General features: G+C 41.7%; 1 protein-coding gene across 4 annotated transcripts in view; it reads right to left on the bottom strand.

Annotated features, from left to right (window-relative positions):
• Positions 1-604: 604 nt before the first annotated feature.
• Positions 605-12850, bottom strand: part of LOC120941076 (NXPE family member 1-like) — a 101379-nt gene continuing 89133 nt past the window's right edge. For all 4 annotated transcript variants that reach the window (XM_040354328.1, XM_040354327.1, XM_040354330.1 and 1 more), the window contains one exon: positions 605-2289. In XM_040354328.1, the coding sequence (XP_040210262.1) occupies positions 1751-2289 (539 nt within the window). In that variant the 3' untranslated portion in view covers positions 605-1750. The remainder of the gene's footprint in view (positions 2290-12850) is intronic.

The raw sequence follows: 12850 nt of genomic DNA, 5'->3' as shown, positions 1-12850 counted from the left end.
CAAAGCCTGTGAAAGCAGGTAGAAGAGGAGATACAAGCTGCTCTCGTGCACAGGAAAGGGTGAGGTGGCAATACTTTAACTTAAATATTTTTTACCTTTTTTACCTTAATGCAAGGATGCATTAACATAAAAAAAGTTTATGCTTTAGAACCCCTTTAAGCTTGTACGGTTTAAAAAAGGCTGTCACACAGTCAACATACCTAATCAGGATGTTCAATGAATTGGCATCGTTCACTCTAGGTATTGGTAACTGTTCTCTGTATGAGATTTCCACTGTTTCTATAAAATCCATACAACAACTATGAGTCCCAAGAAAACAACAAAAAAGGCATACAAAAAATTCATCTCACTCGGAGACAAACCATAACATAATTTCAATCAGACATCATGTGAAATATATCAAAGCTTCAAATTAATCAATAATCACAAGAAACAAACTTAAAGTTCATACCAATCAAACATCATATCAGACATATAAAAACTTCACGCTAAACGAACATCACACAAGATATACTAACACCTATATCAATGAAACATCTCACCGACTAAGGTTCTTTGGAGGAGACTTGACGTGTTAAGATGGTCAAAGGAATAGCAAAAGAGCTTTTATGGTAATATAAAAAATGTATTCGTGCTTGAACAAGATAAAAATACCAATATGCAATGAATTACATAATAGACAGAAGAACCCAGCACTGGCTTCCATTTGGTATTAAACAGCATTCGGGACCACCATTGATTCAAGCTTCTTACCAGATGTCTATGACCCTCAGATTTTGGAGTGGTCATAAAAGCTTATGATTATAAAGCTCTCTTAAATGCTCCAATGACATTGAAGTTCCCAGAGTTAGGTCGTCACTCCATAGCCAACCCAGATCCAAAATATGCGGAAATATCCTCAATAAAATAAAATAACTTCCACAGTTTTTTCCATTATATAGTAAAAAAAATATAAAACCCAGTAGTTATTAAATACCACCAGAAGAAAGTTCTATCTGTCTGAAAAAAAAATGTAAATAAAACTAATTTGGGTACAGTGTTTGCACGATGGTATAATTGTCAAATTATCACAGCAGTGACCTGATAATGAAGGGGTATTACACAAGTGCTACATACGCTTATGAATTCATCTTGGCTAGAGATAAAGATAAATGATCCACACTAATCTGCTTTTTCCCTGAATTGTCCTCAGTCACAACATGTGTGTAAAGGTTTATTCATATTTACTCACATTTATCTATGGTTAAATAGCATTATAGTATTGATATAGTAAAAGGCAAATAAGCTATTCACTTGCACCAGAGCTTAGCGAATATGATGAAGCTTCACTTTGCCAAGAATACACAACTTATGTTCAAGGTAAATAAAACAAACAGCATATTTGCTTTTCAACAATTGGATTATGGAAATCATTAGAACTTCACCTCATTCACTAAGCTGTGGAGCGAATTCCCTTGCAAAGTGCAACTTCACTTGCAAAGTGAACAGTCGATTTGCCTTTAGTAAAGCAGCCCTCATACCACTGCTAAAAAACAATTAGAAAATGATAGGTGTGTCCATTCAATGTAGTTAACATCATAAAGCTGGGTTGAGACAAGAACATATGCTGTGCAGAAAAGGGTGCCAGTTATTTTCAGCATTCCATTCAGATTTTTCAAATGGCACAGTAGCAATTATATTCCTACTTCACCTCTAGTATGTTGCAAAATTGGGAAAATAAAACAACGATGACAAATCTTTATCTGACAGGTCAGCTACAGATATATGTCATGAGCATGTTGAGCTCATTTCTCACATATGGTTCTGGAGGATGAATCTGATTGTAATTGAATGCAGTAGTCATGTCCCAACCATTTATAAAACCAACATTGATGTCTTTAAAGATAATTTCCATAATGAAATAGTGAACATATGCATGGAAATCACCCATTCCTTCATATTCGTTTGCCATCTCACTTGTATTCTCCGTCTTGATGATAACTTTTGTTTCTGGGCTTCTCAGAAGCAGGCGCTCTATGGCACGTCGGATATTGTACAGCCTCTTGATGTAGTGATGCACAGGGAATAATCTAAAATGCACCCCAATGTTGAAAGCAATAACAGTGTACTGATTTCCACCTATTAAGTCAATTTCACGTGTAATAGTGCGCTCCTCTGTAAGGGATGCGAATCCAAGAAAAATAAATGGCTTTGCATGATGTTTCCAAAGAACATGGATATTTCTTTCAGTGTCAACACCTAAATGCTTTTGTGACCATCCTCCTTCATAGACATTGAGAAATTTTATGTCTAAAAAAAAAAAAAAATTATACTGTAAACATTTTGGTAGCCTTTGGAAATCGAAATGCTACTACTAGATTCAAAATGCGAGTAAACAATTAGATAACATAGGACCAGAGATGGAAAACATCCTAAAATCTTATGCCCCGTACACACCATCACTTTATGTGATGAAAAAAAACGACATTTTCTGTGAAGTAAAAAATGACGTTTTTGAAACTTCAATTTTCAAAGACGAAGTTGCCTACACACCATCGTTTTTCTCACAATGTTCTAGCAAAGCGAGGTTACGTTCCACCACGTTTTTCCATTGAAGCTCGCTTCATAAGTAGCTTCTGGGCATGCGCGAGTGAAAAAACGTCGTTTTAAACGACGTTTTTTGCTACACACGGTCAATTTCTGTGAAGTAAAAGTTGACGTTTTGAAAAACGACACATAAAATTGAAGCATGCTTCAATTTTTTTTGGTCGTTTTTTAGAAGACATAAAACAACGTTTTCCCCCCACACACGGTCAATTAAAGTGACGTTTTTAAAAACGTCATTTTTTTTTCATCACATAAAGTGATGGTGTGTACGGGGCATTACTGTCAGTTTGCCTGATTTGACATGGATTTAATATGATGAGATAAGATCATACAAAAAATACTCCCTAATAAATGGCATCCTCACATATCTTAAACCATTTGCACTAAAAACACATCTTATAAAGTTTCCACATGAAAATATGATAGCAAAATATATTTTCCTAATCACAATGGGGTACATTGGATTTTTTTTGGAATTCTTAAAAGGATTAGCATCATCGGCATCTTGGAGAGAGAAGAAAAAATATCAATTAAAAAGTAAAAATATATCTCTCCTTAAAAAGACTTTTCCCAGGTACAGCAAAGTATCAACATTTTGCTGCAATTTAACTATGGTATGCTTCACTCAGCAATATGGATATTCCATGCAATGTTGTAAGACATAAATGCGTACAAGAAGCAGACCATGAAACAAATATATTAAACGTATCCTCAAAAACATTGACAACCCAGCAGGATAAAAAGGATAAATGAAAAGGGACATCATTGCAGGATTACTGTGATGAAAAAACACTAGATAGTTGCTAGTTTAAAAAAAAGTAACAGTACAGTAGCAATAACAACACCAGTGATGTGTTGAGTTGATGTATAAAATCAGAGAAGCGCCGCACTCCCATACAGCCAACCAGTAGTGGCCCGTCTAAACAGGGCGCAGGGGCAATACATGCACCCGGACCCTAATCTACATGCAGGGTGCCGGATGCATGTATCCCAATATTTATTTATTTAATTTTTTAGAAGCAAGCATGTGATTAGAGCCTGAGGCTCTAATTGACTTTGAAAAAGGGTGGGCTCGGGGTACAGAGCACTGAGGGCTGAGCCCATCCAGTTGTGTGTCAATAGTGAATTAATATTCGCTATTATCTTCCTGATTCTCCTCCCAGGCCAGTCAGGAAGCAGGGCCTGAGAACCGTCACCCGATTGGCCAAAAGGAGAAGCAATACTATTTGCCGCCTAGAAGGAGGGTGTGAGAAGATGCATGGCAGAAGCCACCATGATGCCGAGGAGGAGGAGACACAGGGAAAGCCACTGACCGCCGCCCGGAAGAAGCGTTGCCCGTGACCTAGAAGTGCAGGGATGGTGACCAACCAACCGGTGACCTGACTGACGGGGGGTTGGCTGTGGGTGCATTGTTTGCCGCCCCCCAAAAAAATATCACCAGCCGCCATTGCAGCCAACCTAGTGTAAACTTAAAAATGGCTTCAGCACATAAGTCTCCGTCAAAGCCTCGCCCCCTGATGTTTCGTTCCTCCCAACGAAACTTAATTATAGGGCCTATGATTAAGTTCTGGTGGATGGAGCAAAACATCAGGGGGTATGGCTGTGGCGGAGGCCATTTTCACGTTTACACCAGGTTGGCTGTATGGGATAGCGGCACTTCTTTGATTTTATACATGCATCAATTCGGATGAGCACCTTTGGCAGCCTGCACCTTTTCTCCCTGGTGACTGCGGGAGTTTAGTTTCCCCAGCTTGATTGGCATTCATAATCTAGCACCTAAGGTCTCAGCTGAGTTACTATTTGGTCCCCAGATGGAAAATTTCACTAAGAGAAATACTGAGTTTGTCTGTCTCCAGCTTCAGTACCTTCTAACATAATGAGAGAAAGTGCTGGGAACACACTGCTCAAAGCCACCTGTGAGGATCTGATGAGCTGCTGAAGAGATCTGGGTGCCTGCCTGGTCCACAGCCAGGGAAATCCAATGGAAACAAAAAAAAAATGGTGGCACATCCAGAAGTAAAATCAACAGAATTTATTGAAAGTCCAAAAAAATCAAGCAAACATGACAAACATATCCATGACCAAATCCAAAAAAAGGTGCTTAGTGGATGCGTTTCACACAGACGTGCTTACTCATCACTTTCTAATCTAATCTAATTGGTAATTTCAGGAGAGGACAGCAATGCCAACCTCCATAATATCTATTTTTTTCTTCTTTTTTGGAGGGAAAAAAAATAAATGCATATATATTTGCAGGGGAAAAAATGTGCAGTTACTTTTTTTGCAACTAAACCCACAAAGCATTGCAACTGTTATCAGTGGGGATGGGGGTTCCCATTTGCATCATGTTACACCCTAAATACAGGTCTAACATGAAACATTTGGGAAAAGGTTAACCTTCAAGTAAACAGTTCAATGTACTTAAATTGTAACCAGAGTACTGGCATTCAAGTATTTATATATCCACATGATCATCAATGCCCCGATTATCCATCAGTGCCAATCAGTATCCATCAGTGCAGCATATCAGACCCGCCTATCAGTGCCCAACAGTGCCGCCTTATCACTGCAACCTTATTAATGCCTCCTTATCAGTGCCCATCAGTGTAGCTTATCAGTGCTCACCAGTGTCGCCTCATCAGTGCAGCCTTTAACAGGCAAGTGGTTAAAAGAATTGTGTATTTATTATTAACTTTAAACATTATTAAAATTATTGCTCCTGCCAAACAGGCTCTTTACATTTTTCTTCCTTAGAAAATGCGCAATACGTATTTCCAAGATTCAGCTTCCATTGACTTGACTTGAATAGAGTTTGGATTCGACACCGCAACATTCAGCAAACCCCCCCCCTGAAACAAACACAGGTATATTTGGCCCATCACTAATGATGGATTACTCCACAGTGTCCTCAGCTACAGTGGCCAGTGAGAGTTTGTTTTAACCACTTAAGACCCGGACCAATATGCAGGCTAAGGACCCAAGGTGTTTTTACAATTTGGCACTGCGCTGCTTTAACTGGTAATTGCGCGTTCATGCAATGTTGTACCGAAACAAAATTTGCGTCCTTTTCTTCCCACAAATAGAGATTTCATATGATGGTATTTGAGTGCCTCTGCGTTTTTTATTTTTGTCGATATAAACGGAAAAATACAGAAATTTTTGAAAAAAATATATATTTTCTACTTTTTGTTATAAGAAATATCTAATAAACTCAATTTTAGTCATACATTTAGGCCAAAATGTATTCAGCCACATGTCTTTAGTAAGAAAAAATCGCAATAAGCGTATATTTATTGGTTTTCGCAAAAGTTATAGCGTCCACAAACTAGGGTACATTTTCTGGAATTTACACAGCTTTTAACCACTTAAGCCCCGGACCATTTTGCAGCTAAATGCCCAGGCCAGGTTTTGCGATTCAGCACTGCTTCGCTTTAACAGACAATTAACGCGGTCGTGCAACGTGGCTCCCAAACAAAATTGGCGTTCTTTTTTCCCCACAAATAGAGCTTTTTTTTGGTGGTATTTGATCACCTCTGCGTTTTTTATTTTTTGCGCTATAAACAAAAATAGAGCGACAATTTTGAAAAAAATGCTATATTTTTAACTTTTTGCTATAATAAATATCCCCCAAAAACATATATACATTTTTTTTCCCTCAGTTTAGGCCGATACGTATTCTTCTACCTATTTTTGGTATAAAAAAAAACGCAATAAGCGTTTATCGATTGGTTTGCGCAAAATTTATAGCGTTTACAAAATAGGGGATAGTTTTATTGCATTTTTATTTTAATTTTTTTACTACTAATGGCGGCGATCAGCGATTTTTTTCGTGACTGCGACATTATGGCGGACACTTCGGACAATTTTGACACATTTTTGGGACCATTGTCATTTTCACAGCAAAAAATGCATTTAAATTGCATTGTTTATTGTGAAAATGACAGTTGCAGTTTGGGAGTTAACCACAGGGGGCGCTGTAGGAGTTAGGGTTCACCTAGTGTGTGTTTACTGTAGGGGGGTGTGGCTGTATGTCTGACGTCATCGATCGAGTCTCCCTATAAAAAGGATCACTCGATCGATGCAGCCGCCACAGTGAAGCACAGGGAAGCCGTGTTTACATACAGCTCTCCCCGTTCTTCAGCTCCAGGGAGCGATCGCGAGGGGGCAGCTAGAAACGAATAGCCGCGTCCTCATCCCGGATCGCTCCCCGCGGGTTAGCAACCGCCGCATGTAACAGGGGGGGGGGGTCCCGATCAGACCCCCGACCCACGGAATGGCGGGGACGTACATGTACGCCCATATGCCTGTACGTGCCATTCTGTGGACGTATATTTACATGCGGCGGGCGTTAACCGGTTAATTTATGACTGCCTATCTCAATGACAAACTGATTTTTTTTTGCTCAAAGTTGTCACTAAATGATATATTGCTCACACATGCCATGGGCATATGTGGAATTACACCCCAAAATACATTCTGCTGCTTCTCCTGAGTACGGGGTTACCACATGTGTGGGATTTTTTGGGAGCCTATCCGCGTACGGGACCCCAAAAACCAAGCACCGCCTTCAAGATTTCTAAGGGCATACATTTTTGATTTCACTCCTCACTACCTATCACAGTTTTGAATGCCATAAAATGCCAAGATGGCACACAACCCCCCCAAATGACACCATTTTGGAAAGAAGACATCCCAAGCTATTTGCTGATAGGCATGTTGAGCCCATTAAATATTTTTTTTTTTGCCCCAACTGATTGAATAATGACCAAACATTTTTTTACAAAAAGTTGTCACTAAATGATATATTTCTCACACATGCCATGGGCATATGTGGAATTACACCGCAAAATACATTTTGCTGCTTCTCCTGAGTATGGGGATACCACATGTGTGGGTCTTTTTGGGAGCCTAGCCGCGTACGGGACCCTGAAAACCAAGCAGCATGTGAATGTACATTGTATATGTAAAGCGCTTTGTAAATTGACGGCGCTATATAAGTACCTAAATAATAAAAATAATGGCATGTTTGATCAATATATCATTTAGTGACAACTTTGCGCAAAAAAAAAATTGTCTTTTTCCCGCAACTTGTGTCAAAATATAAAATATTTCATGGACTCGACATGCCTCTCAGCAAATAGCTTGGGGTGTCTACTTTCCAAAATGGGGTCATTTGGGGGGGGGGTTTGAACATTTTTTGGGGAAAAATTACACTTTCTTTATTTTAATGCACTAAAACACACTATATTGCCCAAATTATTGATGAAATAAAAAAGATGATCTTAAGCCGAGTACATGGATACCAAACACAACATACTTTAAAATTGCGCACAAACGCGCAGTGGCGACAAACTACATACATTATTAAAAGACTTTAAAAGCCTGCCGAAGCATGGGTGCATCCTCCCGCAAAAAAGTTATGCTGCGCACACACGGTTGGACTTTTCCACGGGCAAGCCTCCGTCGGAATTTCGACCGTATGTACCCGGCATAAAAAGTTATGGCGCATACACACGGTCTGACTTTTCCACGGGCAAGCCTCCGTCGGAATTTCGACCGTATGCGGCATTAGGAGCAAAATCGCTCCTCCGCCCCTAATGCCTTGAGGCGATTAAGTTCGCATTTGTTGCGCTATACAAGTTACTCACTCACTCACTAATGCCCCCATGCTTCGGCATATATGCTCTTTTTTTGACTGTGGTGGTAAAATCACCTCCTACAGTGCTGGAGTCGTGGCTTTATGTATTGTGGGAGAAAAAGCTGTTGCTGTCAAGATAAATAAATCCGTGCAACAGCTGAATGGCATACCTGAAAACAGTAAAGTAAATTACATACCTGAAAAGCAAGCATGATAAAACATAATAACAATAAAACATTGCAGAATAGAATACAGTAAAAAAGAGCAGAACAATAGAGAGAGAATAGAGAGGGAGAGAACAATAAAACAAAATTTTTTTATTTTTATTTTATAAATGTATTTGTGTTTTTATTTTCTACTTTTTTTAACACTTTTTTTTGTAACTGTTCAACTTTTCGGTTCCAGGTTTGGGTCTCTCAAAATGCGATGGCATCTTGGGAGACCCTGCGTAAGTGTGTCCTAGCCTGTGAAATGCTTTACTCTATGCTAAAACTTCACTCGTGTGTGGAAGCATAAAAAACACATGCCAATGCAAAGACCAGGATTGCCAGGACAGGCGGGACAATAATAACGGGTGTCACGCCTATATCCCTGCTTGCTACAGACACGACATATTTTTTGGTGGGCTCGTTGGGTAGGGGTACTCTCGAGGACAAAAGGAAAATGCCTCTCGTGCAGTCGGCTTACTGCATTTGGTTGGGAATGGTGAGGTGTAGAACGGCCTGGATACAGGAGTTCTAAGATGATCTCATCCTGGAATTTAAGGAAGGATCCAGTCCGTCCTAAAGCTCTGTATATCACATGAGCATTCAGTAAAGCCAATTGAAATAAGTACAGAGAATTTTTTTTGTACCAGAGTCTCGCCTTACGGCAATATGATACAGCGCCAACAACTGGTCGTTGAGTTCCACCCCTCCCATATTTTTGTTATATTGGTGGACACAGAGGGGTTTCTCCACAAGACCAGCCGCCGTACGAATTTGTACTGTCATGTCTGCGTGAAGGGTGGTAAGAACAAAAACATTCTTATTGTCCCGCCACTTCACAGCGAGAAAATTATTACACCTTGAGCAGCCTAAGACGGAAATCTACAAGCCGCTGGGGAAAGCCCCGCCGATTAGGTCGCATGGTGCCACATGCTCCAATCTGATAATCAAACAAGTGACTAAAAAGTGGCACGCTCGTGTAATAATTGTCCACATACAAGTGGTACCCCTTTCCGAATAAGGGTGACACTAAGTCCCACACAATCTTGCCAGAGCTCCCTATGTAATCTGGGCAGTCCTCCGGCTCTACCTGACTATCTTTTCCCTCATAAACCATAGAGCTCCAAGTATAGCCTGTTGCCCTGCCACAGAACTTATAGAGCTTGACCCCGTATCTGGCACGCTTGCTGGGAAGGTACTGCTTGAAAGACAAGCGGGCAGAAAATTTAATTAGGGACTCATCAACGCAGACAACTTGATGGGGAGTATACAAGGCTGCAAAACGTTTGTTGAAGTGGTTTATGAGGGGCCGAATTTTGTAGAGCCGGTCTTATTCAGGGTCTCCACGTGGACGACAAAGTTCATTGTCATTGAAATGCAAGAACCGCAAGATCTCCTCGTATCGTTTCCTGGCCATGGAAGCAGAGAAAATGGGCATATGGTCATGTGGACTTGTGGACCAATAAGTCCGCAACTTAGGAAATTAATGTATGCCCATGTTGAGGCAAAGGCCCAGAAAGGTTTTAAATTCGGAAACGGTAAGTGGTTTCCATTCTCTGGCAAGGACGGACTGGAGTTTAGCAGCAATGTAATTACCAGCATATAAATTACTCTGGTCCACAATTGATCTATAGAGATCTTCCGTGAAAAACAGCGAATAAAAATAAAGTGACGTAAAATCAGCTGTTTCCACCTGAATACCGGGTTGGCCAGTGAATGGGGGAAGTACGGGTTCTGCAGAAGTGGTGGGGACCCAATCAGGATAGGCGAATTCTGCAGGAAGGGCACTATGGGCATGACGGTCCTGTCTTTGTCTTCTTCTTGGTGGCAGCGGGACACTACTTGTGCTTGCCACCTCGCCAGCTTGAACTGCACTTATGGGACTCGCCACGTCACCACATGATACAGCAGTGCTGGATGAACGACCAGGATGTACTAGGCCGCTGGTGCTTGCCAGTTCACAAGAAGGAATAGCGGCGCTAGTACTGGCTCTCTGCTCTATACGAGGGTCCTGCGGTTCTTGCGCCTCAACAACATCAGAATGGGGTCGGTACTCCTGCCCTTAGCAGGGACCCCACCTTCGTCGACAGCGCTATCTGACATGGAGCCGCTGTCTTCTACAGGGATGTATTCTGAGCCAGAATCTGACAGATGCGTGACCTCCTCTTCACTATCTGTCATGCTTAGAAACTCGTAGGCCTCTTTACTAGTGTACAATACATTTGCTTTGCCATTTTGGGCTCTAAATTTAGTGGTACACTAGTAAGGATTCACAGGTAAAAAAGCACCTGATCTGTCAGCAAATGTAGAAAACGCTTCCAAAAAAAACTGTTAGCGATCGCAGGGATCAGGCCTGACTCTGCGAACGCTGCAGTTATGTGTGTTGTGTTTTGTAAGTGACGGTGATCGATCGATACTGCACTTGGGTGGGCTGGGCTGGGCGGAGGGGCTAAACGCAGGTGCTAGCGGGTATCTAGCTGATCCCGCTAACAATGCGTTTTTGGGAACCCTAAACTGCTGGGTACGCTAGTATAGATCTGATCAGATCAGATATTGATCTGTTCAGATACTATACCACTAAGGAGGGTGTATGCTTTGCGCGTGGGTGTAAGCGTTACTGGCACTAACCTAACGCTGCCTGGGGCGACGCAGACCCTGACTGACGCAAAAATCTAATTGGTATCACCCGCCGGGCGATCAGGGGGTTAAACCTTTATTGGGTTATATACGGTGGGTGCCCTGATGCTATAAACAGCAAACTAACTAACCAGCGTCACCCGTAACACTTATACGGTGATCACTGGTGAAAGGGTTAACTAGGTGGCAATTAGGGGGTTAAAACCTTTATTAGGTAATATATGGGGGTACCTGACGCTATATAAAAACCTGGTGGCGAACCTAAATAACGAAATAACTAACTGGCTAACCAGCGTCACCAGTGACACTTATACGGTGATCATTGGTAAAAGGGTTAACTCTAGGGGCAATCAGGGGTTAAAACCTTTATTAGAAAATATATGGGGGTACCTGACGCTATAAAAACCTGGCGGCGAACCTAAAAAAATTACTGGCTACCTAGCGGCACCAGCGACACTATTACAGCGATCAGAAAAATTATCGCTTAGTGACACTGGCGACGGGGGTGAAAGGGTTAACTGGGGGGGGGGGGGGCGATAAAGGGGTTAAACCTTTATTAGGGGGGGTAAAGGGCTAACCTGGACCTAAAGGGGCCTAAAACTAATGTCCCTAACACTTTTTACAGTCACAAATGACACTAAATGCAGTGATCAGTAAATAAATGATCACTGCAATCAGTGACACTGTGACTGGGGGCTGGGGGGGAGAGGGCTTGATCGGGGTGTGATCTGGGGGTGACTGGGGGGTGAAAGTGTGCCTATGTGTACTGTATCAGTGTTCTGTTTGGTGCAACTCACGTTAGATGTCTTCACTCCACGAGCTCCGGTCAAAAAGACTGCCTCGTGGAGCCTGACATCACTTCCTCCTGCCTGTGTTTACATTACACAGGCAGAGGAAGCAGATGATTCGCTGGGAGCGATCGCGAGGGGGTGGCCAGAAACCAATGGCAGCCCCCTCATCCTGGATCGCTCCCACAGGCTATCGGACCCCCGACCCACGGGAAGGCAGACACGTACAGGTACGTGAATGTGCCTGTACCTGCCATTCTGACGACGTATATGTAAATGCGGCAGTCCTTAAGTGGTTAAAGTGCATTTACTGCACTTTATCTTAAGAACATGTATATACTTTAGGGCCAGTTCACACCATAGAAACGCAGTTCGGATGCATTACAAATGCTTTTCTGCATACACGTTTTTGGTGCATTTTTGATGCAGTCCAACGCATTCCCCCACCCCTTTTTGCTTAACCTTAAGGGCCAGTTCACACCACATGCAGTTCAGTACATTTTTTTTCTGCATCAAAAATGCATGGAAAGTAGGCTTTCAATGGCATAGTTCACACCAGTGCCTGCAATTCCAGTTCCAGAAAAAAAAGTAATATGCCACATCTTTCGTGCACTGAACTGTACTAGAACACTGTAAAACGCATCAAAAACACACTGGAATGCACCCAAATGCACCAAAAATGCACTGGAACACACATGCCCTTATTAAAGGTTAAGTAAAAAGAGGTAGGAAAAATGCACTGGACTGCATCAAAACGCACCGAAAATAAATCAAAAATGCACTGGAATGCATCAAAAAAGCGTCAAAAATGCGCATTGCAGAAAAGCATCTGGAACGCATCCGGACTTCATTTCTATGGGGTGAATAAGGACATGTGAATTGCAGTGCATTCCAGTGCATTTTTGGTGCATTTAGGTATGTCCGGTGCATTCCAGTGCGCTTTTGATGCTTTTTACAGCGTTCCAGTCCAGCGCAGGAAAAATGCAGTATGTTCT

Source organism: Rana temporaria, chromosome 5, assembly GCF_905171775.1.
Source record: "Rana temporaria chromosome 5, aRanTem1.1, whole genome shotgun sequence".
Lineage (NCBI taxonomy): Eukaryota > Metazoa > Chordata > Amphibia > Anura > Ranidae > Rana > Rana temporaria.
This window is presented reverse-complemented; position numbering and strand designations above follow the sequence as displayed.